Source organism: Sus scrofa, chromosome 6 (genome assembly GCF_054392235.1).
Source record: "Sus scrofa isolate SSC_HxYL_T2T_F1_AM1 chromosome 6, Sscrofa_HxYL_maternal_Yorkshire_Landrace_v2.0, whole genome shotgun sequence".
NCBI lineage: Eukaryota > Metazoa > Chordata > Mammalia > Artiodactyla > Suidae > Sus > Sus scrofa.
In genome coordinates, this window is record NC_139388.1 from 63,723,070 (window position 1) to 63,748,121 (window position 25,052).

General features: G+C 54.6%; 2 protein-coding genes across 7 annotated transcripts in view; one reads left to right on the top strand and one right to left on the bottom strand.

The window, feature by feature from the left end:
* Positions 1–267: 267 nt before the first annotated feature.
* On the bottom strand, positions 268–11,983 carry HSPBP1 (HSPA (Hsp70) binding protein 1). 5 transcript variants are annotated; one of them, XR_014806747.1, is made up of 8 exons: positions 11,521–11,617; positions 10,894–11,190; positions 8,377–8,581; positions 5,846–6,797; positions 3,162–4,905; positions 2,970–3,066; positions 2,408–2,519; positions 268–737 (listed from the first exon to the last, which is right to left on the bottom strand). XR_014806747.1 is itself a non-coding variant. In XM_084962136.1 (8 exons), exons 2-8 carry the CDS (start codon positions 11,095–11,097, stop codon positions 663–665), a joined length of 1,074 nt encoding a protein of 357 aa, XP_084818262.1. In that variant the 5' UTR covers positions 11,098–11,193; positions 11,899–11,983; the 3' UTR covers positions 268–662. The 5 variants fall into 5 exon arrangements, 3 of the variants coding, with proteins under 3 accessions (XP_084818262.1, XP_003127516.2, XP_005656031.1); XR_014806748.1 differs by having other exon boundaries at positions 3,162–4,900; positions 5,837–6,797; XM_084962136.1 differs by lacking the exon at positions 11,521–11,617 and adding an exon at positions 11,899–11,983 and having other exon boundaries at positions 3,162–3,317; positions 6,573–6,797; positions 10,894–11,193.
* Positions 11,984–15,593: 3,610 nt separating this feature from the next.
* Positions 15,594–25,052, top strand: part of BRSK1 (BR serine/threonine kinase 1) — a 30,810-nt gene continuing 21,351 nt past the window's right edge. The window contains exons 1-7 of one of the 2 annotated variants that reach the window (XM_021094996.2): positions 15,594–16,125; positions 17,589–17,683; positions 17,777–17,862; positions 19,910–20,050; positions 24,205–24,321; positions 24,401–24,434; positions 24,517–24,585. In XM_021094996.2, the coding sequence (XP_020950655.1) occupies positions 15,990–16,125; positions 17,589–17,683; positions 17,777–17,862; positions 19,910–20,050; positions 24,205–24,321; positions 24,401–24,434; positions 24,517–24,585 (678 nt within the window). In that variant the 5' untranslated portion in view covers positions 15,594–15,989. Of the gene's footprint in view, positions 16,126–17,299; positions 17,328–17,588; positions 17,684–17,776; positions 17,863–19,909; positions 20,051–24,204; positions 24,322–24,400; positions 24,435–24,516; positions 24,586–25,052 lie in introns of those variants that run through there. The other variant, XM_021094997.2, reaches the window with a different exon arrangement.

Below are 25,052 nucleotides of genomic sequence, written 5' to 3' on the forward strand. Positions count from 1 at the left end.
CTCCAGCCGCCTCCGGTAATGGTTTTTCAAGCAGCCACATGGCAAGCTCTGATTAGAAGAGCTGAAGTCACGTGATATGAGCCCCCCCATGACAAGCTAGGAAAAAACATGATTTCCGCCTTGGGCAAGGCAGTGGGGGAGTTTAAGGTAGTTATTCCTCGCACTGAGTAGTTATGGGAGATGATGGGGAACCAGAGAGATGGACAAGTATCCCTCCCACTCCCTCTCCCGAGGGGATGGGAGGATGAAAGAAGACAATGGCTGTCCTTTAGAGAGCAACACTTTTTTTTATTCCTAGGTTCAGCCTGCTGCGGTCCCCTCCACTGCTCCCCAGATCCCCTAAGATCATGCCCCTCCTCCTCTCCCAAGGCACCCTCCAGGGGAGGTGACAAAGGGGGCAGTGAAGGGGGTGGAGGAGAAACACCTTTATTAGAAGAGCAGTGTGGACAGAAGGGGGAATGGAGTGAGAGCACGTGAGAGGTGGGGTCCAAGGAGCCAGCGCCTTTCTCAATGCCCCTCCAGGGAGCTGAGCGGAGACGGGTGGGCTCGCCCCTGGCCCAGCACCACCAAGGCCCTGTGCTCCTATGGAGAGGGCCTCATGGATGAGACGGAGGCAGGAGGCATGGGGTTCCCACGGAGAAGGGGTGAGAAGCCACCGGGTTTCACCGATCCATGCTGTCATCCGTGGGGGTGGAGAAACAAGTCTGTAGCAGCTTTTCACAGAACTCCAGCTCCTCCTGGATTGAGGGGCGAGATTGGAAGCCTGAATGCAAAGGCCAGCCCCTGCTTCCAGCTGCTCTGCACCTGGAACAACTCCTCTTCCCTCCCGCCACCTCCCCAAAGCATCTCGGGGTTCTCTGATTTCTGCTCAGATCTATAACTGTTTCTCTTCTTGCCCATGACCTAGAACCCAGTGCAGTCCCACCCCACCGGTCTATGTCTTCACATCAGCCCCCTCAGGCTCTTTCTAACTCCCAGATATGACCAACCCTCACTAATCCCTATTTAAAACCCCTTCCACAAACTCCAGGAACCAAGACAGAACCATTGGTAGGTTGGACCACGTACACATAAAAGGTGTCTGCATGGCAAAAAGATGCCAGAAACAAAAAAGAAAGAAAAAAATGACAATCCGGGGTAAAAAACATTTGCAACTTGTGACAAACAGCTAACGAATTTAATACTTAAGGGCCTTAATGAATTAACTGCAAAAACCACCACCCGTTAGATAAACGGGCAAAGGATATTAAAAAGCAGTTCACCAATGAAAGGAAGAAGGTGCCCAAATTCCGACATAAGGAGAAAGGCCAATGTATACACTGGACAGGAATGCTGCTTGTCCCCAGTCGGCTTGAGAAAAGGCGGGATGGCAGGAGACACCCCGTCTCGGCCAGGATGCAGGCAGACTGGACACCCTAGTGGTCGAGTGTCGACTGGGTCAACTTCTATACAGAGCAACATGGCAACAGCCGAGGACGTCTTTCCTTTTCTTTTTCTTTCTTTCTTTCTTTTTTTTTTTTTTTTTGGCTGCATCATCGGCATGCAAAACTTCGTGGGCCGGGAATTGAACCCACGTCACAACCAAACCATAGCAGTGACAACACCAGATCCTTACCCCACTGTGCCACCAGGGAACTCCCAGCCTTTCCTTTGCTAAGAATTGTTCTAGACAAACTCCCACACATAAAAGGTTATTCTTTTAGCAGAGTTGGCCGTAGTGAAAGAGTGGAAACAGGAGTTCCCGTCGTGGCTTAGTGGTTAATGACCTTGACTAGTATCAATGAGGACGCAGGTTCCATCCCTGGCCTCACTCAGTGGGTTCGGGATCTGGCATTGCCGTGAGCTGTGGTGTAGGTCGCAGACGAGGCTCGGATCTGGCATTGCTGTGGCTCTGGTGTAGGCCAATGGCTGTAGCTCTGATTAGACCCCTAGCCTGGGAACCTCCATATGCTATGGATTTGGCCCTAAAAAGCCAAAAAAAAAAAAAAAAAAAAAAAAGTAAATAGTTATTTAATTATAACTAACTATTGAGTACTAATCTTGTTCTTTATCACTTGTTACCTACCTACCTACATGCCCGAGTTGTTACTCATCACTTGTTTGTTAGTTATATCCATATAATTAAATATCTAATGAAGGAGTTCCCTGGTGGCATAGTGAGTCAAGGATCTGGCCTTGTCACTGCAGTGGCTCAGGTTACTGCTGTAGCATGGGTTCGATCCCTGGCCCTGGAACTTCCACATGCTGAGGGTGTGGAGGAGGAAAAAAAAAAAGAATGTAAACCAAAGCCATGGGCAAAGAGACCGCAGAGGCCCAGAAGGCAGGCAGCAGACCCGCCCATCCCCTGGACCCTGGGCTGGATCCCCCGAGCTGGGCCCCCACCCCACCCTCAACCCGCCAGCAGTACCTGGTACTCCTCACGCTGCTGCAGCAGCTGGCAGCGGTGCCGCAGAAGCTCCTCCAGGCCCAGCTCAGGCTCCCGGCACTCCCGCACACCCTGGGGGAAGTCTGTCACCAAGCTGCAGGGACAGGAGAGCCATTCTTGGGACAGCCCTCTGCACAGGCCCACCTCCCCATCCCCACTGCTCCTAGGGGAGCCCCGGCAAGTTGCTCCCTGACGATGGGCCTCCGTTTCCCCATCTGCAATGTGGACTTCCCAACTGCCTCCCACCCCCACACCACCACCCCAGGAAGCTCAATGAGCCTTGTACAAAACAGGGTGCTCAACACGGTGCCCAGCCTGGAGCCGACTCCACACAGGACAGCGGCTGCCCGCACACTCAGCTGCTTTGCGTGTGTGCAGGGGGCATTTGTGTGCGAGAAAGAACCCCCCTCCTCCCCAGGCTGCTGTGTCAGCCCTCCAAGGCCAGGAACTGAGGCTCCGGGAGGGCCAGCCCCCTGATTCCCACTCCTCTCTGACCCTAAACCCTTTATCCCCCGCGGCAGGGGCCTCTTGGGCGCCAGCGCACCTGCACAGGGCTCCAAGCACGTGCTCATGGAAGGGGCTGTGTTCTGTCCGGACGAGGGCCACCAGCTGCTGGACCATGCCCATGGAGCACAGGGTCCCTGCGGAAGGGCCGTGGGGTCAGAGGGGTGGTCTCTTCCCCCGAGTGCCCCTGCCCCCCAGGAACCACCCCCGCTCCGGCCCCTGGCCGCCCCACCTTTGTGTTCAGGGTGGCCCACCAGCAGGTTCTGCAGCAGGAACGCCGACTTGACCTTGAGCTTTTGCACTTGCTGCTGCATGGCCCGCATCAAGACAGAGAAGCCGTCCAGACGGAGGAACTGCAGCAGCCCGGCCTCCTGCTCCCGGACCAGGCCTGGGGAGAGGAGGAAGGCCCTGAGGTCACAGTCACCACTACGGCCGTTATTATCACCATCACCACCACCATCCCCACCATCACCATTATCATCACTTTCACCATCACCACCGTCATCACCATCATCATCATCACCATTAACACCACCATCACCACATCAGCACCATCAGCGTCACCAGCATTACCAACATCACCACCACAGTCATCCCCACCACCATCCCCACCACCACCGTCAGCACCATCATCAGCGTCAGCATCATTAACACCACCATCACATCAGCACCATCACCATTACCATCAGCGTCACCAGCACCAGCATCACATCATTGCTATCATCACCATCACTATCACCATCAGCACCACCACCACCATCACCATCACTTTCACCATCACCACCACCGTCACCACCATCAGCATCACCATTAACACCATCACATCAGCACCATCACCAGCATCACCATCACCATCACTTTCACCACCGTCAGCACCATCACCAGCATCACCATCAACACCATCACATCATCGCTATCATCACCATCACCATCAGCACCATCGTCACCATCTTCATCACCATCACTATCACCATTTGCACCCTCATCACCATCACTGATTTCCGTGGGCCTGTGCTTCGCCAGCATTACCTTCAAGTACAATTTACCTTTTAAAAGCATACAATTCAGTGGTTTTTCGTATATTCACAAGGTCAGCTGACCACACCTATCTACCTGGAGGACATCTGCATCACTCCCAAAAGCCCCCGACCTATGAGCAGTCCCTCCCCCAGTGGCAACCACTACTCTGCTTGCCATGCCTGTGGCGTGGCCTACTCTGGACCCTTCACACGTGGAATGCACGCTGCGCGGCCTTTTGTGGCTGCCCTTCACGCAGCATAATGTCCTCCAGGCTCATCCATGTTACAGCCGGAATCCATACGCAGCCCTTTTAATGGCCGAGCAGCAGCCCATCCTGTGCAATGCCACGCGTTGTTCATCCATTCAGCCACTGGCGGGAACACTGTCTTTTTTTGGTCTTCAAAATCTCCTTCACTTTTTTCAGGAGGTGAGTGCTCTAGGAACCCCATTTTACTGATGAGCAAGCTAAAAGCTAGAGAGCCAGAGCGCATCGTGAGGGTGAGGGTGAGGGGGACTCTGGAAAGCCTCCAAGGTAGGATGAGAACTGGCCTGTGGGGGCACCTCCACGGAAGCACCTCCTCCCGGGCAGGGTCTAGGCCAGGGTGGGCGGGCAGGAGTCCCCAGAAACCTGTGGCCACTAAACACCTGACATGGGGCACGTACCTCTGAGGACCTGAGCTGTTAATCTTGTTGGAGTTTAACTCACTGAAATTTAGGGTAAAATGAGTTCCCTGGTGACTCAGTGGGTTAAGGATCTGGCATCACTGCTGTGGCTCAGGTCGCTGCCGTGGTGCAGGTTAGATCCCTGGCCTGGGAACGTCGACATGATGCAGGCACAGCCAAAAAATAGAAATAAATAAATAAATTTAAGGTGAAAAAGTGAGGAGTTCCTATTGTGGCTCAGCAAATTAAGGACCTGACGGTATCTCCGTAAGGATGCAGGTTCGATCCCTGGCCTCACTCAGTGGTTTAAGGATTCGGCATTGCCATGGCTGTGGCATAGGCCTCAGCTGACATTCCAACTCAACCCCTGGCCCAGGAACTTCCACATGCTGCGGGGGTGGCCATTTAAAAAAAAAAAAAAAAAAAAAAGGAAGCAGTGTTACAATATTTTTCCATGAAGCACCGCTGTGTCCCCTCACTACAGCTGCCTTCTAGGCCAGCCACTGACTATTCAGCCTGAGTGGAGATGTACTTTACACGCGGGATGTACACCAGGTGTCAGAAGACGTAACATGAGGAGTTCCCACTGTGGCTCAGCAGTTACAAGCCCGACCAGTATCCATGAGGACGCCAGTTCAATCCCTGGCCTCGCTTGGTGGGTTAAGGATCCAGCGTTAACATGAGCTGTGGTGTAGGTCAGAGACGCGGCTCAGATCCCCCATTGCTGGTGGCTGTGGTGTAGGCCGGCAGCTGCAGCTCCAATTTGACCCCTACCCTGGGCACCTCCATATGCTGCAGGTGTGGCCCTCAAAAAAAAAAAGGACAAAGCGTGGGGAAAAAGAAATGCAAGGTATCTCGTTAGCACTCCACATAATGAGGGGCTGAAATGACAATAATTTAAATATAAGGGGTTAAATAAAATGTCATCCAATTAACAAAAAAAAAAAAGAAAAAAAAAGTACCAGCCTATGAGGAGGGGTAGACATGACTAAGCCTCTCCATCGCTGGCTCCGCCGTCATGATGTGTCCAGGAGCAACCCTTCCCTTCACACAGGGCCTCGCCACCTGGCAAAGCTGACAGGTGGCGCCACATCATTCTGTGTCACAGGGGCCGCCCTGGGCACCAGAGGCTGCCACAGCCATCACCACGCCAGATCCCTAACCCACTGAGCGAGGCCAGGGATCAAACCCACATCCTCACGGACACCATGTCAGGTTCTTAGCCCCCTGAGCCCCAAGGGGAACTCCAACATCAACTTTCAAAAAGATAAAAGGCCTCAGCCACAAGGAAGAAAAAATGAAATTGTGTCATTTGCAACAACATGGATGGACCTGGGAGTTGTTACACTAAATGAAATAAATCAGACAGAAAAAGACAGATACTGAGGTTAATGACTTAGCTCTGAAATCTAAAAAAATAAGACAAACTACTGAATACAACAAAAATGAAATAGACTCACAGACGCAGAGAACAAACTAGAGGTTACCAGCAAGGAGAGGGGAGAGGAAGGGGCAAGAGAGGGGTTGGTACCAAAAAAAAAAAAAAGATAAAAGGCACTGTAGTTCTCGGAGCTCCTGCCTGGCACCCTGGCTGGCACGCTCTGGGAGAAGCCCGCTAACACGTTGTGAGGACACTCAAGCAGCCCCCTGGAGAGCCCCCTCCACAATGACGGGGGTGATCAGGTCCCAGATGGCAACAGGACTTTGGCTGAGAGCCCTGAGGGGGCCCAAAAGCACTCGAGCGGGCCCTTGTCCTGTGTCGCCAGGATCTGGCTCTCTGACCAGTGCAGCGGGTGGCAAGTGCACAGCTCTGTTCCCAGCACCAAGCAGAGACCCGACAGGTGCTGGGAATAAACAACAAATGAGGCCCCCCTCCCTCTGCCCTGAAGCAGATCGGAGGGCTGGCGCCTGCCCTGTGGACCCAGGCCCCACCCTGCCAGCCCGGCCCCAGGACACTCACAGGAGATGGCGAAGAGGGCCTTGACGCGCACCGAGTCGCAGGGGTCCCGATCCAGCAGGCGCAGCAGCTTGCGCAGGGCACCGAGGCCCAGCACCTGCTCCTGGATGGCCGCCACGTTCTGGCTGCATGTGCCGATGAGTTGTGCCGCCCGCCACCGCAGCCCCGCGGGGCCCGCCTCCAGGTAGCGGCCTACCAGCAGGTGCATGCCAGATAGCTGGCAGAAGTCTGTGTGGGAGAGAGGGGAGCAGACAGGTGTGACGGGCTGAGCTGTGCCCACCCCCAACTTTCCACTGAAGTCCTAACCCCCAGGGTCCTAGGAAGTACTGTATTTGGGGACAGGCCATTAAGGAGGCGATTAAGGCGAAATGATGTCACAGGATGGGGCGCCGGTCCAATATGACTGGTGTCCTCATAAGAAGAGATCAGGACACAGACACCCACGGAGGAGGAACCACAAGAGGATACAGTGAGAAGAGCGCCGTCTACGAGCCCGGAAGGGCCTCAGAAGACACCAATGCTCAGGCTTCCAGCCTCGGAACTATGAGAAAGTAGACTTCTGCTGTTTCAGCCCCAATCCGCGGTGCTTTCTTAGGGCAAAGGGGAGCCTGCCTCCGAGGGCTGGCTCTCTCCAAGGACAGTGTGTCTCGACGATGTCAGCATTTGGAGGGTCAGGGCTCCCAGGCTCCGGCCCCCTCAATGCCAGCCCGGACACCCCGTCTCTGTGACCACCAGGACATGCCCTGTGGGAGAAGCACACGCCAAACCAGTGATCTGCAAACTACAGCCCACCGGCTGTTTTCCTATTGGCGAGCTTGGCGCTTCCTCAGAAAGTCATCAGCGAAGACACCTAGTTATCTCCCAAAGCGGTGAAAGCAGGAACTCCACTGGGCACCTGCACGCCAGTGTTCACAGCCGCATCATGTGCAATAACCCAGGGGTAGCTGCCCCAAATACCCATCAGCTGATGAATGGATCCATGACACGCAGCCTTAACCACAGAAAGGAATAAAGTTCTGATACCAGTCACAACGTGGAAGAACCTTGAAAACATCACCCTCAGGGAAGGAAGGCAGCTGCAAAAGGTCATGCCTTCTACGACCCCTCATCCGTCAATGTCCAGGACAGATAAACCCAGATCCTCGACAACCACACCGACGCCCCTCCAAGTGGAAGTGACGACTCGTCCATCAGTCAGCTTCTCGGCACCGAGAGTAAGAGCCACAGCACCACCTTGGCCCATGAGGCCAGGTGTGCCTGGTGTCACTTCCTGGCCTCCACTCTGCTGTGCTGGCCTCACTGCTGTTCCCGAACATGTCGGGTGCGTTCCCACCGCAGGGCCTTGGCACAGGCCGTGCCCTCTTCCTGGAATGCCTTTTCCAGAGCTAATTCCATGACTTGAGCCCTCGCTTTAGGTCTCTAACCAAGTGTCACCCTCGGGGAGGGCCTCTCTGGCTCCCCCATCAAGGAACACTTCCTGTGGCTTACTCTGAAGTGGCCATGGACTCCCAGCAGAGGAGGGCGACGTGGCCAGTTTCAGAGAGCATCGGTGAGGTGGTGGACTGAACCTGCAGCCATCAATGCTCCTGACGGCAAGTGAACCGAGCAGGGAGGGACAGGGAGTCCCACCGGGGGCCTGAATCGGAGCCAGACGGCAAGGGTGAGGCTGGAGGCTGGGAGGCTGGGGAGGAGGCTGAGCCAGAGGTCCCTGAGCCAAAGGACAAGGGCTGGGCTGCAGAGGGAAGCCAGGAGGCAGAAGAGGCAGGACCCTGGCAGCCAGAGGCAGGCCGAGGTGGGCTGGCTGTACCTGCAGCGTTGTCCATGTTCTCACACAGGTCGGCCAGCAGCTCCAGGGCCCCCTCACGCTCCTGCTGGTCAGCAGCCAGTTCAGCTTCACCAGCTGAGGAGGGTGTGGGCTGGGACAGCACCCGGAGGCAGTTCTTCATCTGCTCCACCTCCTCTCGCTGGCCCCGGAAGGCGGCCGACATGGCCTCCTGCAGCCACTGGCGCCTCTGGGGAGTGAGGTGGAAGAAAGAGGCAAACTTTACCAATAATTAATTCATGAATAACAGTCATCACCAACAACAGCCACTGTAAATCAACCATACTGCAATAAAATTTTTTTTTTTTTTTGTCTTTTTGCCATTTCTTGGGCCACTCCCCCAGCATATGGAGGTTCCCAGGCTAGGGGTTGAATCGGAGCTGCAGCTGCCAGCCTACACCAGAGCCACAGCAATGAGACATCCAAGCTGAGATCCAAGCCGAGTCTGCGACCTACGCCACAGCTCACGGCAACGCCGGATCCTTAACCCACAGAGCAAGGCCAGGGATTGAACCCCCAACCTCATGGTTCCTAGTGGGATTTGTTAACCACTGCGCCACGATGGGAACTCCCGACCTGGATCTCTGAAGCTGCACGCTGCTGACACTTTAAGCGGGACAGTTCCGGGGGCGGGGGGCATTCTGTGCACTGTACTATGTTGAACAGCACCCCTGGCCTTCCCCTACCCAATGGACGACAACCAAGAATGTCTCCACACATTGCTAAATGTGGTTAAAACCACTTTCAGGAGAGAACCACTGGTGTGGAGATACACACTTGAGAGTCATCAGAGTAAAGCCTCAATCCGACAGGAGGTCACACAGGAAGTAAGCGTAAATGAGAGTCCTGTGAGAGCTCCAGCGAAAAGAGGCTGGGGAGTGAGGACACGCTAACAGAGGATGGGGAAGAAGGGCCAAAGGGTGGGATGAAAACCCATACACCTCGGAGTTGCCGTCATGGCGCAGAGAAAATGAATCCGACTAGAAACCATGAGGTTGCGGGTTCGATCCCTGGTCTCGCTCCGTGGGTTAAGGATCCGGCATTGCCGTGAGCTGTGGTGTAGGTCGCAGACACGGCTCGGACACAGCATTGCTGTGGCTCTGGCATAGGCTGGTGGCTACAGCTCTGAGACCCCTAGCCTGGGCACCTCCATGTGCCACGGGTGTGGCCCTGAAAAGACAAAAAGACAAAAACAAAAACAAAAAAAAAGAAAAAAAAAAAAACAAAAAAACACAGTACATCTCAATGTCCTAGTAGCATAAGGAAGAAAGAGATCGTGGAGTTTCCTGGTGGCTCAGTGGGTTAAGGATCTGGTGTTGTCACTGCTGTGGCTCAGGTTCCTCCAATCCCTGGCCCAGAAACTGTCACATGCCACAGATGCAGCCAAAAAAAAACCAAAAAGAGACAGAGAGTGAGATCAAGGAGAGGGGTTAGCAATCAAATGCTGTTAGCAGGTTAAATGAGATAAGAGCTAAGAAATGGGCCACTGACTTTTTTTTTTTTTTGGCCAGACTGCATGTTAAGTGCTCATACGAAGGCTCTGTAGTCACAGTTCTGGATCAACTGGGCAAGATGTTAATCTTTCTGTGCCTGTTTCCTACCACACAGTCCTAAGGATTCATTGACATCGTGGATGTACCTGGATGAGCACAATGTCTCGTACACTGTAACTGTCAGCAACAACTAAATAATATGTATGACAAATACAGCTATTAGTCTCCAAAACAACCCTCCAAGGTAAGTATTATTGTCACCCCCCCTTCACAGATGAGAAAATGGGGGCACAGAAAGGTGTGACTTGCCCAAGGTCACACAGTCAGCCATCCACAGAGCCTTAAGTCAAACCTAAGCGTACTGTCCACAGAGCCTGTGTTCTGTTCTTTGGTTTGGTTTGGTTTTTTAATGGTGGTACTCGCAGCATATGGAAGTCCCAGGCCTGGAACTGAATCATGGCCACAGCTGTGACCTATGCCTGTGGCAACACCAGATCCTTTAACCAGCGACCTGAGCTGCTGCAGTCAGATTCTTAACCCACCTCACCACAGCAGGAACTCCCACAACCTGTGCTCTTAATGAGACTATCCTGCTGCCTCCAGGAGCACTGCCTATGTGCCTGGCACTGCATGCAGCCCTGCTTCAACTGGAACTTCGGAACTACTCAGTGAAGTACCACTGGTATTCTAACTGTCAGCATCAACTTGCAAATAAAGAACTTGGGGCTCAGAAAGATGAAGGGACATACCCAAGGTCACACAGCCATAAAATGCTGAATCCAGGTCTGTCTGCGGAACCCTTGCCTCTTCTTTTTACCACGAGGCTACTCTGCCTCCCTGCACAGTGCAGGGATCCAGGGATCAGACCTTCAGTCTACAATAACCCCATCAAGCACAAGGAGGCTACTCTGCCTTCACACCTGGCCTCCCGACCCTCTCGGGACTCCCTCCCCAAGATATCTCGGTCCGCACACCCCTCACCCCGGCTTCTTGGGTCCCCCCCCTTTACCTCCTCACTCATGGGTTCTGGAGGTGGGTCTGGCTCTTCAGAGCCCGCCGTGATGGCCATCTGCAGCAGACCTTGGAGGTTTCGCGGGGGTGGGGGGTTGCCCGAGCCCCCAGCAGAGGAGCCGCTGCCCCCTGACGAGCAACCCTGAGAGGCTGGGGGCAGCGCCAGGGGAAGGCGGCTGCCCCCAGAGCCTTGGTCCGCCATGGGCTGTTTGCGAAGAAGGGACGAATGTGCTGGGGTAGGGGATGGTCACCGCTGAGGTAGCGCGGGCTTCCTGACCGGTCGACTCCTGGAGGTCTGCTGAGAAGGTGGCGTTTTAGGGGAGCTCGGCGGCCCTCCGCGACCCCAAACCACTCTGTCCACATGCCCTTTAACCACAGCCCCCATTCCTTCCTTCACACCGGCGAGACCCTTCCCCAAAGTCACAAGCCCCTCCTTCGTCCCTAGCAACAGGCCCCACCCACTCTCTCTAGCAACCCCCTCCCCCATCTTCACCGCAGGCGTTCCCGTCTCTTAGCAACCCCACTGCCCAGCCCTCATAGCAACCAGGCCTCCCTTTGGTTTTCTTGGCAACAAGTCTCCTCCCTCTTCTCCGAAAGAGGGGAGCCAGAGCGGGGCGGACCTCACCTCCCCGGGCCTCGTGTCGCCGCCGCTACTAAAGACAGAGTCGCCCGCACCTGACTACAATGGGCGCCGCCATATTGACAGGAAATACGCAAATCTCGCCCGGAAGTTCCCGGCGCAGACACCCCACTTAGGGCCTTAACTAGGCGTGAGGAGGCCTCGCCCAGCTCCGAAGTCCTTCCTAACTGGCGGGATACTGCGCTCCGCCCAGCCCCTCACCTAGGCCGCGCCCCTCGTGCTCCCGCTCTGGCCTAAGGCCCGCCCCCGGCCCGGATCCCGCCCTTAGCGAGCCCCACCTCCCCATGCTCATTGCAAGCCCCTGCCCTAGTGTAGGCCCCGCCCCCCCGGCCTGGCTCTGCCTAGGCCCAAACGCGTCCACACCCAGCCCGAGTTCTAAACTGGTCCCTCTCCGCCCGCTTCAGGCTCCGCCCCTGTTCCAGGCCTTTCGGCCTCTCCCAGGTGAGCCCCGCCCCCGTGCCGGTTTGCCGGCCGTTCCCCCGTCAAGCCCCGCCCACTTCTTGGCCCCGCCCCATTCTCGCTGAGCGTGCCCCGCATCAGCAAGGGCTTTTCTCTTCCATCTAGGACCCCACCACGTCTTTTACTGGAGCCCTGGGGTCGCACCACTAATAACCTGACCCAGGCACCCAACCCCACCCGTCTCCTGGCCTCAGTTTCCCCATTCGTCAAAGGAGGCATTCTCCACACTGCAGCACTACCTGTGCCGGTGCTTATTACCCAACATCTGCCTGGTGGAATCTTCTCTGGGTCCTGCCCAGGTGCAGAGGAGGGGATCGTTGAAGCCTGAAGTAAATGCCCACGCAAGGTGGTTTAGGCCGCTTGAGGCCTCCCTGCACCAGATTTGGGGCTCAGGTCTGGGAATGTGCCTGGCCTTTGGAGGTGTTTCCTTTGGGGTGATCTTAAGCGAATCCTAGTTGTGGTCTTCCGTAAGAGACCCTTCCCCTCGAGGAAAGGCTGTACTTATCTTGTGACCTACGGTCACAGGTATATTGAGCCCTTGGCTAGGTCTGCAACATGCCAGGTGCTCTTTTGGACAGAGATGGAAAGACCAGTGTACAAGCTGTGTGTGTGTGTTGTTTGTTGTGGTTTGTAGCACTGAGAAGCCTAGCTATCTGACGTGGGTCTAGGCCCCTGTGTACTTTATTGTATCCCTTTCCTATTGTTGCTCTTAACAAATTACCAAAAACTTGGTGGCTTACAACAACGCAGATTTATTAGCTTACAGTTCTGGAGGTCAGAAGCCCCAAATGAGTCTCACTGAGTTAAAAACCAAGGTATCAGGGGGATTGTGTTCCTCCTGGGGGCTCCAGGGACCCTCTGTTTCCTTGCTTTTTCCAGCTTTTAGAGGCTGCCCACATTCCTTGGATTGTGGTCGCAGCATTTCAGCTTGTTTCTTTCCCTGTCCCATCTCCTCCTCTGCCTCTGATCCTCCTGCCTCCCCATGATAAGAACTCTTGGGATGACATGTAGGACCCACCCAAGGAACCAGGATGCTCTCCCATCTAAGACTTTCAACTCAGTCACACCTGCCACGTCCCTTTTGCTATGAATATGTAAGGCAACATATTTGCATGTTCTAGAAATTAGGATGTGGACATCTTTGGGGGCCCAGTATCCAGCCTACTATATATATATACTATGTACACTGACGTACAAGTCCCTCTATCTACAATACTATTTACATATATTATTATACATCATACCATATAATATGTATGTACATATAACATGTCATTGTATATGACATGACATTTTTATACCTGTGATAGAATGGTAGCCTAGATGAGAACACCTCAGAGTTACCCTACAAAAGCGATAGCCTTTCCAATGACCTGTAAGAAGGGTGATAGTATAACTTTCCATCCATAGCAGGACACACAGAGTGACAACGAATCCTATTAATTATTCCAGAATAGGAGTTCCCATCGTGGCTCAGTGGCTAACGAATCCGACTAGGAACCATGAGGTTGAGGGTTCGATACCTGGCTTCGCTCAATGGGTTAAGGATCTGGCGTTGTTGCCGTGAACTGTGGTGTAGGTCGCAGACGTGGCTTGGATCATGCATTGCTGTGGCTCTGGTGTAGGCCGGCAACTACAGCTCTAATTCGACCCCTAGCCTGGGAACCTCCATATGCCGCAGGTGCGGCCCTAGAAAAAGGCAAAAAAAAATAATAATAATAATAATTCCAGAATACCAGCCATAAACCAGACCAGAGGGTCACGCTGCTTCTAAGGCCCTATGTGATCTGCCTCCTCATCTCATCGCCTTCCGACCACCCTGGCCCTTCCACTTTCCGATAACACACCAGGCACACACCTGCCACAGGGCCTTTGCACAGCTGTTTCCTCTGCCTGGAAGGCTCCTGACACTTTATCCACCTGCCTCTGAGGCGCCTCTTCCCTCAATGTCCCTTCGTGGCGGAGGCTTCTCGGCACTATGTGCAAAGTCACATCCTGCTCAACTTACACTCCCCGTCCCCCTTCCCTGCCCTCGTCGCCTCTGCATCCCCCATGGCGACTCTGTAACATATCTTGTGTTTTGATCATTTCTCACCTGCCTCATCCTTTGCAGGGGGAGCTCCCCAGGACAGGGATCTTGGTTGACTTGGCTCACTGCTCTACCCTCACCACTTGGAAGAGCACGTGGCTCAGATTTGGCACTCATGGTAGATTCACGGAATGAACGTGCTTGACCAGCGGACTTAAGGCTCACGGGTACGCTCTATAGGCGATTTGGGCATGACACGGGTGCCTGACAGAGCCAAATTATGTGGAAGTCTGGCTGTGCACAGGTCCATGGATGGGCAGTGGAGCAGACAGTATATTGCAGCCCGTGTGAAGATCTGGGGGAGGCTGTGTTGGGCACAAGGAAGAGACAGGGACCTGAAAAAAAAAATACACAGGGGCCTCAAGGGCTTCTGGAAGTTTCTCTGTAGGAGGATGGAGGATCCTAAATGGACATGTGGATCCAAGATGATCTAAAAACATGCACCCTGGCCTGTGGGTGGCTAGGGGACCCTGATGCTTGTGGGGAAAGGGGGCCTGGGTGGGCAGCTTGGGGGTCTGGAGAGACAGAGATGAGTCTTGGATCAGCAAAGCCCCCAGTTCTTTCCCTCTGCCTCCCCCATCCTCTGCCCTCCAATCTGTGCCATCTCCCCCCAGCTTCTAGCCCTTCACCTCTGTGTACCCCCCATCTTTTGCGGTCCCCGCCTCTGTTCCTCTTTGTCTCTCTTTGTCTGTCTCCAGCTCTCCTTCTACCTGGCTCTGTTTTGTTCTCTGCCGCCCCCAGCCCCGTGCCCCTTTCCAATGCTCCCTCAGGTGGTTTTCCTCCTGCTCTCTGACCCCGCATCCTTTCCCTGCCCTCTCCCCCGCTGTGCCTCGCCTGTGACATCTTGCCCCTCTCTGCCCCATCCCTCTCTTTTTCTCCATTTCTCTCCCCCACTGCTCTGTCTCTCTCGGCTGTCCCCTCCTTTCCTTAAGGTCTCTCCCCGTCTCTGGCTCTGTTTTCTGGGTTCGTCTCTTCCCATCTGTCTCTCCATGGCTCCCTGCCTCCTTTCTCCCGCAACACCCTGTCTCTCCAGCTCTCTTGCCTCCGTCTCCATCTCTGTCTCTGGGTTTCTCCACCTCCCTGTCTCTCTGTCCCCCTGCTCTCCTTTCCTTCTTTCTCTCCTGTCTCTGCCCACCTGGACGTGTGCCCCAATCTCCCTCTTTCGCCCCAGCCCTGTTTCTGCTGGGCTCCATTTCCCCCCACCCCCCACCCCGCCGCGGTCCGTCTCTTTTCCCAACTCGACTCGGATGGATTTCATTTCCCTTTGTGTAGCTCCAGCTCTGCCCCTGCCTCGCTGCGCCGCATCGCTCTCCCTCCATCCTGTCTCCTGCATCCTTCCATCCCTCCCAGCATCCTCCCACCTCCTCGCCATCCCTCCAGCTCCCAGGCCCGCCCCCTGCCCCGCTCCCCCCTCCCCCCTCCGAAAGGGTTAACTTTGGGGAAGGGCCCGGAGTCCCCGGATGGTGATGTCAGCGTGCCGGAGAGAAAGGACGAGGTGGCGGGGGGAGGCGGAGAGGAGGAGGAGGCGGAGGAGAGAGGGCGCGTGGGGGGGCGGGGGGGACCTCGGCCTGCAGCATCCGCCGGCCCGCACCTCAGACCCCCCCGGCGGGGGGAGGCGCAGGAAGAGAGGGGCCGGCCAGAGAAGGCCTGGGGAGGGGGGGCCGCGCAGCCCCCCCCGGGCCATGCTGACTCCCGGGGCCTGACCCCCCCGGGCCAGCCCCCCCTCCCCCAGCTTCGCGGCCCGCCGACTGGGGGGGCCCGGCCCAGCCCCCTGGGGACCCCCGGAGAGGTGGGGGGCAGCCGGGGGGGCCGGGACGGAGCGGTCGCCGGCCCCCACCGGAGGGACGGGGCTACCGGCCGCAGGGGGGGCGGCCGGGGGGCCGGTCGGGCCGGTACCAAGGGCATCATGTCGTCTGGGGGCAAGGAGGGGGGCGGGGGCTCCCCCGCCTACCACCTCCCGCACCCACACCCACACCCACCCCAGCACGCCCAATATGTGGGCCCCTATCGGCTGGAGAAGACGCTGGGCAAAGGGCAGACAGGTGAGCCAGGGGAGGCGACACCGGGGGCCGGGGGCGAGGGGAGATGAGGGGCAGAGGGCGGGACTCCTGGGGATTCAAACGGCAAAGGCTGGCTACCCAGACCCCTGAGAGAAGGGACTCGGGATCTAGACTGCCTGGTCCCCACGATGGAGGTGGGTGAGGGCTCAGACTCTGGGGTCCTGGGGAGGAGGAGGCCCGGGGATCAGAGCTCCTGGGGGAAGGTGCTAGGGCCCAAAGGTGTGTGTGGGGGGGTTCTGGGACCACAGTGGGAAAGGGAGGCGGGCCTGCAGCCAGGATCCAGGCCAGGAGCTGAGGTCCTTGCTGCAGTACAGCCGCAGGCTGGGGTGAGGTGCGAGATGAGGGTGCGCCGCGGGAAGCTTCTTCCCTCTGCACGGACCTCTGGCCGAGGAGGGCCTCTGTCCTGGGGAGGGGGACAGGGGAAGTAAGGCTGGGGTCATGGGCTATAGCATTCTGACCCCTCTGCAGCATCCTGGCTCAGGGTGGGCACCAGGACTGGAGAGGTAGAAAGGTGAATTCAGGAGGCAGATCCCTTGGCGGTGGCTGTGGACGTGCAGGCGGGGGTCTTTTCGCTCTGACCTCTCTCCTGCCCGGTGGGAGGTGGGTGTAAGAGGGAGCTGAACACCTGTGTCCTGGTCAGGAAGTTCAGGATTGAGCCTCTGGTCTCTATGAAGCTGAGGGCCAGGCCCGGGAAAGGGTCAGACCCCATATCCTAGTGCCAAAAGTGTGAAGGTGTTGTTGACCTGATTCCTGAGTTGTGGGGAAGGAAGGGGTTGCAGGCCTGCCTTTGGGGGTCTGAGGGCGGAGGGGCTGGGCATCTGAACTCCTGGGTCTGTGGCTTTGGGGCTTTCCCTTGGGGAGGGGGCACACTCAGGGTTTGCATGTTCCCAGCTGCAACTGTTATGAAACGAGCAAAGAAGGGGATGGAGAGGCCGGGGTTTGAGAGGAAGTGGAGGAGGATGGTCTGGGAGAAGGGCAATCATAAGATTATATTCCTTGGGAGACATGGTGTCTCTGGAAGATGAAAGGGCAGAGAGATCAAGGAAGTGATGGCTTGAGAGAGAGAGAGAGAGAGGTTTGTTTGAAGGAGGCAGACTGGAGAACACAGAACTCTGGAGACTCAGGCAAGAATATGTGAAGAGATGGACTTAAAAACGGGCACAGCAGGAGGATGGAGCCTCAGGGTGAGACTCAAGGGTGGCTGTGGAGGGAGGGGAGGCAGGTAGGTGGATGGACAATCGGGGAGCAGGAAGAGAACTGTGTTTTGTGGAAATTGTGGCTGCCAGCCCCCAGGAGTTCAGGTCCAGGTGATTCAAGCCACCATTAAACAGCCAGCAGGGAAAGGAGGAGGAGATGGGGTGTCTGGGGAGGGGGGCTGCTTAGGAGACAGAAGCAGGGAGAATGATCTGGCCACACACCCCACATTTTGAATCCCACTCCCCCAGGTCTGGTTAAACTTGGGGTGCACTGCATCACGGGCCAGAAGGTCGCCATCAAGATCGTGAACCGGGAGAAGCTGTCCGAGTCGGTGCTGATGAAGGTGTGCTGTGCTCCAGGGGAGCAGGGACCCTCTGGGGCTGCGGGCAGGTGGGAGGGAGGGAGGCCACGCTGACCTCCGTTCCTTTTCCTGCAGGTGGAGCGGGAGATCGCCATCCTGAAACTCATTGAACACCCACACGTCCTCAAGCTCCACGACGTCTACGAGAACAAGAAATATTTGTAGGTATTTATAGACACCCAGCCCCAATGCGCCCTCCCCAAGTTCCTAGGGTGGCACATTTCCAGAAACAAGGCATGGAGGGGCCTGGGGACACTTGAGCTCTCCTAGCGGGGCCACTGAAGGGCCAGTCCCTTCTCTACTGCATAAGTACAAAACCCCCCACAATGTACTCATAATCTTCCTTGTTCCCACACTGACCTGGCCTGACACTAAGGGCTTATCGTACCCCAACAACAGGACAGCTAAGCCTGAGCCATCCAGATTGGGGGACAGAGACTGATCCCTCCTCCTTCCTCTCCAGCCCCAGTCCCTCCCCCTACTGCATTGCAGGGAACTCTCTGCACTGGCTAATCTGGATGCCGTCAGCAAGACTCAACTTGCCAAGAGCAGATCCCCATCCCCTTTGCCAGGGCAAGGGGGCCTAGCAGAGCCCCAGGACCAGGAAACCCTGCCTCTTCCTAAACGCTCTCTCTGGAGCATTGGAGGCTCCCCTCCTCTCCCAGCATAACTCTGGGGGCTATGACTAGACACCCCAACAATGGGTCTCCCTAAGAGTTCTAAGTCTGTGTCTCCAAGTCGATTACCCCCCAGGATGGATGGGGGTGAGGTCCAGCTGTCCTGGCTCCAGACAATAGGCCTTTGTCTGGACTCTGGTGACCCAAGGGACAGCTGGGCTGGGCAATGGGAGAGGGAACAACCCCTTGCCCCTACCACACAGTCCCCAGGATGAACTGACTCCAGCACCCATCCGATGCTAGGGCGGATTTCCCCAGGCAGGAAACTGCCCTGGCCCCAGGTGCTCATGGGAATTGTAGTCCTGCAGCTTCCCCAGGTGTGGTGGCAGGGAGGGGCCGCTGCTGCAGATTGGTGGAGCAGTCACTCTCGCACCACCATCCTTGTCGGGAGAGAGGGCCCATGGGAGTTTATGCTTCACAGAGGAACCTCAGCCTTCCAAGAGCTTGTAGGAATTGAGCTTTTGTTTTCCAGGGGCTGATGGGAGTTAGAGATTTAGCCTCCCAGGGCCTGATGGAATTTGGAGTCTTTAGCATCCAGGTGGCTGATGGGAACTAGGCATCTCTGTGCCCCAGAGGCTTATGGGAGTTGGGAGTGTTTAACCTCTCAGGAACTGAAGGCAGTTGTAGTCTTTTCCTTCACCCAAGCTGACTGAAGTTGATGTAAAGACAATCATTATCGCCAAGAAGTGATGGGACGTCAATTCTCGGGATGTCCCAGAAGCTTACGGGAACAGGAAGCTTGGCTTTCCTGGGGCTAATGGGAGTAGGTGGGGGGGTGAAGGAGTCTTTATTTCCCAGAGTCCTGTGAGAATTGGGGTCTCCTTCCTCCAGGTGCTAGTGAAGTTCCCTTATCTCCTGCAACAACTAGGTCAAAGTATTAATACTGAAGTTGACATGGAGTTGGGGCTGCCCAAGGCTGATGGGAATTGAATTTGGGCTTCCCAGAGGCTGATGGGAATTAGAGTCTCTCCCTCTCAAGGCCTGATGGGAATTGGAGTCTTAACCTCCCAGGGGCTGAGGGGAATTGGAGTCTTTACCTCCCAGGATGATGGGAGTCATAGTCTGGACCTCACAGAAGCTGACCGTTGAATTGGTATACACTGCAAATGTCACTGCCCAAGATTAGATTAGAATTCCTTTATCTGCATCCCAGAAACTACTGAGAATGAGAACTTTGGCTTCCCCGAGGGCTGATGGAAATGGGAGGCTTTGTTTCCTAGGGGCCTGTGAGAAGTGGGATCTCTGACCTCCAGGTACTTATGGAATTGTCTTATCTCCTGAGAACAACTGTGATTCAAAGTGTACCCCAGGGGTTGACCTGCTGACCAGGGCTAATGGGAATTGAGTTTCTGCTTCTCAGTTCACACTAATGGGAATTGGAGATTGCCCCTCCCAGGGACTCGTGAGGGTCGGGGTTCTCTGCCTCCAGGGCCCAATGGCATTGAGGTCTTGTGCTGCTGGAAGAGGGAGACCAGGCTCTTTGGTCCTCCACATGCCCCTTCCAGCCCTCTGCCCCCTCCTTGTTCCCCAGGTACCTGGTTCTGGAGCATGTGTCTGGAGGGGAGCTGTTTGACTACCTAGTCAAGAAGGGGAGACTGACCCCCAAGGAGGCCCGGAAGTTCTTCCGCCAGATCGTGTCGGCGCTGGACTTCTGCCATAGCTACTCCATCTGGTGAGGGGGCAGCTTGAGGGGAGGCAGGCCTCGGGAGCACTTGGCAGGGTGACCGAAGCCAGTGCGGTGTGGCCTCCAAACAAATCGTTCACCCCTTTTTTTCAAAATTGAGATATAATTTACCCATCATAAAATTCACCCCACTAAAGAGTATAATTCTATAGTTTTTAATGTATCCAGTGTTGTGCATCACTGCTACGAAGTTTTAGAACGTTTTCATCACCCCTAAAACCATCACCCTGTACCCATTAAGCAGTCACCTGTCCACACTGCAGCCCTGGGTAACCACTAAGCTACCTCTGTCTTTATGGATTTACCTATTCTGGACATTTCCTATAAATGGAATCACACTATATGTGGTGTTTTGGGCCTGGCTTTCATTTAGCAAAATGTTTTCACGGTTCATCCATGTTTAGTATGTATCAGGACCTCATTCCTTTTCATAACTGAATAATATTCTATTGTGTGGATGTGCCATGTTTTCTTTCATTACTCACCAGTAGATGGACATTTTGGTGGTTTTTTCTTTTTGGCCCTTATGAGTGATGTGGACATATGAACATTCACGTTCAAGTTTTGGTGTGTACCTACCTATGTTTTCAATTCTCCTGGGAATATGCCTAAGATTAGAATTGTTGGGTCATTTGGGAACTCCATGGTTAGCTTTTTAAGAAATGAGAGCTCCCGTTGTGGCTCAGGAGGTTATGAATCTGACTAGTATCCATGAGGATGCAGGATTGATCCCTGGCCTCACTCACTGGGTTAAGGATCTGGCATTGCCATGAGCTTGTGGTGTAGGTCCTAGACGTGGCTTGGATCTCATGTTACTGTGATTGTGGCACAGGCTAGCAGCTGCAGCTCTGATTTGACTCCTAGGTGGGAATTTCCATATGCCATGGCGTGGCCCTAAAAAAAAGAGAAAATGCCAGACCGTTTTCCAAAGCAGCTCTATCACTCAACATCCCTACCAGCAGTCTATGAGGGTTCCGGTCTCTTGTCAACCCTTGTTATCTGATTTTTTGATTATAGCCATCCTAGTGTGTGTGAAATGGTATCTCATTGTGGTTTTGATGGGCATGTCCCTGATGGTTAATGATGCAGAGCATCTTGGCATGTGCAATTGACCGTTTGTATATCTTCCTTGGAGAAATGTCTATCCAGATCCTTTGCCCATTTTTTTTTTTTTTTTTTTTTGGTCTTTTTGCCATTTCTAGGGCCACTCCCGCAGCATATGGATGTTCCCAGGCTAGGGGTCTAATCAGAGCTGTAGCCGCCGGCCTACACTAAAGCCACAGCAACGCCAGATCCAATCCACGTCTGTGACCTACACCACGGCTCACGGCAGTGCTGGATCCCCAACCCACTGAGCAAGGCCAGGGATCGAACCCACAACCTCATGCTTCCTAGTCGGATTCGTTAACCACTGAGCCACAATGGGAACTCCTCTTTGCCCATTTTTAATTGAATCATTCATCTTTGTGTTATTGAGTTGTAAGAGTTCTTTATTCTAGGAACAAGGGATAACTCTAGGAATAATACCTACTAGTAAGAGTTACTTATTCTAAGATCAAAGCTTTTTTTTTTTAGGGCTGAACCTGCAGCATACGGAAGATCCTGGGCTAGGGGTTGAATTGGAGCTGCAGTCGCTGGCCTATGCCACAGCCATGGCAACATGGGATCCAAGCTGCATCCTCAACCTACACCACAACTTGCAGCAACACCGGGTCCTTAACCCACTTAGTGAGACCAGGGATCAAACCTGCGTCCTCATGGATACTAGCGGGTTCTTTTTTTTTTTTTTCCTGGGCCACACCCACGGCACATGGAGGTTCCCAAGCTAGGGGTCGAATCAGAGCTACAGCTGGCGGCCTACACCACAGCCACAGCAACGCTGGATCCTTAACCCACTGAGTGAGGCCAGGGATCAAACACACAACCTCATGGTTACTAGTGGGATTCATTTCCACTGCACTACAATGGGAACTCCATTAGTCGAGTTCTTAACCAGCTGAGCCACAATGGGAACTCCAGACCAAATCTTTTATCACATGTATATTTTTTGGAGTTCCTGCTGTGGCACAGTGGGTTAAGGATCCTGTGTTGCTGCAGCTGTGGTATAGGTTTCAGCTCCAGCTTGGATTCAAGCCCTGGCCCAGGCACTTCCATGTGCCACAGCTGTGGCCATTTTAAAAAAATGTATATTTGTGAAGTATTTTCCCCCCATCTGTGACATACCTTTGCATTTTTATAACAATATCTCGTGAAAGGCAAAAGTTTAAAATTTTGATGAATTCCAATTTGTTGATTTTTTTCTTTTACAGTTCATGCTTTTTCTGTCCTATTTAAGAAATCTTTGCCCGGGCGTTCCCGTCGTGGCGCAGTGGTTAACGAATCCAACTAGGAACCATGAGGTTGCGGGTTCGATCCCTGCCCTTGCTCAGTGGGTTGACGATCCGGCGTTGCCGTGAGCTGTGGTGTAGGTTGCAGACTCGGCTCGGATCCCGCGTTGCTGTGGCTCTGGCGTAGGCCGGTGGCTACAGCTCTGATTCAACCCCTAGCCTGGGAACCTCCATATGCCGCGGGAGCGGCCCAAGAAATAGCAACAATAACAACAACAACAACAACAAAAAAAGGCAAAAGACAAAAAAAAAAAAAAAAAAAAAAGAAATCTTTGCCCAATTCAGGGTCGCTAAAATTTCCTCCTATGTTTTCTTCTAGAAGTTGTTTAGTTTTAGCTCTTGCATTTAGGCCTGAGATCCTTTTTAAGTTAAGTGGGGTAAAGGTTGAGGGTCCTTTTTTTTTTTTTTTTCCACATGAACGTCCATATGAAAAGACCCTTCTTTATTAAATTGCTTTCAGCTCTCAAAACAAGATATTAAGTATGCACCACTTTAATGATTAATTAAGGTGCATAGTAGATGCCTCCAGTTCGTCTTTCGGCCTCATCTGATTGCACACCTCCCGCTCTGGGGTAGGGATTGGAGACGGGGTGGGCATCAGGCTCGGGGGCTGTGATTTGGGAGAAAGCTTGGTGATGAAAAGGCTGCCCATTTAAATTGTCAACACCTCCCTTTGACAACATAGTGTCAAGATTCTGACATTAAAAACACTGGCCTCCAGGGGGCGATAGTCAACACATTTAATGCATTTGACCCAGTTAAGGACCGCTTCCAACAGAAACTGTAGAACCTTCCGCCCCACCTCTTCCTAGACATTAACTGGTACAGCCTGAGGAGTTGGGGGGGGGGGCAGCCTGAAAGAGAGAGGAAGCAGTGTCGGGCTTGGGGTGGCAGTAATTTTTTATCATTCAATATGGAAATATTTGAATATTTTTGTGTTTTGTCTTTTTGCCTTTTCTAGGGCCGCTCCCGTGGCACATGGAGATTCCCAGGCTAGGGGTCTAGTTGGAGCTGTAGCCGCCGGCCTACGCCACAGCCACAGCAAGGCCGGATCCTTCACCCACTGAGCAAGGCCAGGGATCAAATCCGCAACCTCATGGTTCCTACTCGGATTCATTCACCACTGCACCATGACGGGAACTCCGGAAATATTTGAATATTTTAAAAGCCAGCTCAGTATCAACCCTGCTTACCTCAAAATATCTCACTTCGGAGTTCCCGCTGTGGCTCAGTACGTTAATGACCTGGCTTGTCTCTGGAGCCTCGGGTTCAATCCCCAGCCCGGCACCGTGGGTTAAGGACCTGGTGTTGCCGCTGCTGTGACATAGGTTGCAGCTCCGGCTTGGATTCGATCCCTGGCCTGGGAACTTCCATATGCCACAGGTTTGGCCCAAAAAGAAAAATCAAAACAAAACAAAACCTCACTTCACACATATTCAGATAGGGGTGGATAAAGTGTTACAGCGTCTGGGTGTCCTACAAATCGTCCAGTGGGGGCAGGAGAGCATTATATACATGGAGTGGGGGGATGGACAAAGATTCGCCCGGAGCCGATGAGGCGTGAAGCTCCGGGGTGGGTGCGCGGGGCTTCCTGCGTTCCTGTCTCTCCTTTGGGGCAGGTCTGAAAACGTCCCTAATTAGCAGTTTCCAGACACGTCCCCCTCGGAGAGACAGTGCGTGGGGCCCGGGCCTCCCCGAAGAGTGCAGAGCCCTGAGCCTCCCCCCGCCCCCCCCCCCATCCTGGTCCTGTCTCAGCCACAGAGACCTGAAGCCCGAGAACCTGCTTTTGGATGAGAAAAACAACATCCGCATCGCGGACTTCGGCATGGCGTCCCTGCAGGTGGGGGACAGCCTCCTGGAGACCAGCTGTGGGTGAGTGGGGCCCCCCCCCGTGCCCCCGGGGAGAGGGGGTAGCAGCTGGCCGGAGGCTCACACCGCCTCTCTCCCGCAGGTCCCCCCACTACGCGTGTCCGGAGGTGATCAAGGTGAGCGCGGGCAGGTGGAGGGCAGAGGCGGCGGGTGGGGGCCTGCGGAGACGCCATCATGGCTGGGGCTTCTCCCTTCCAGGGGGAGAAGTACGATGGCCGGCGGGCGGACATGTGGAGCTGCGGCGTCATCCTCTTCGCCCTGCTGGTGGTAAGCGCGCCTGGCCTCTCCTGCCCTGTTCTAGAACAGTCCTGCCCGGGGGAAGCATAGAAGGCTGAGTTCCAGCCTCACCTCAGGGGTGGTCCCCCAAACGTTGAACTGGTGCCTGGAAGGTGGGGGTGCATCTTCACCAATAGGGTGAAATCCTGGGCAACCCCCTCTGAGCCTGGAGCTAACCATTCAGTCACAGAACTGCAGGATCATCCAGAGGGACCCCTGGAAGGAGGTGGGGCAGCCAGGAGCCCTTGGAGTGTGGCTCTTTGCTCACAGATCCTGGGTTATTACGACGTGTAATGACTAGGAGAACCAGACTGGGGCATATTGGCCCAGCTTCTACCACAGGGCCTTTGCACCTGCTCTTCTGTCTGCCTGGCTCTCTCTTCCATCCCTGCTAGCCTTGCTGCTCACCTAGCTAGTGTCTAGACTTCTTAGAGCCCTAAGCTCAGTTGTCACCCTTC

Bases quoted from the DNA above. Each gene is read 5' to 3' on its own strand.
- HSPBP1 (XM_084962136.1), bottom strand. From the start codon at position 11,097: ATGGCGGACCAAGGCTCTGGGGGCAGCCGCCTTCCCCTGGCGCTGCCC. The intron at 3,067-3,161 runs GTGGGGCGGCCA...GCCCTTCCGCAG, and splicing joins GGGCCACCCTGAACACAAAG to GGACCCTGTGCTCCATGGGC. The intron at 2,520-2,969 runs GTGCGCTGGCGC...CTGTCCCTGCAG, and splicing joins GTGCTTGGAGCCCTGTGCAG to CTTGGTGACAGACTTCCCCC.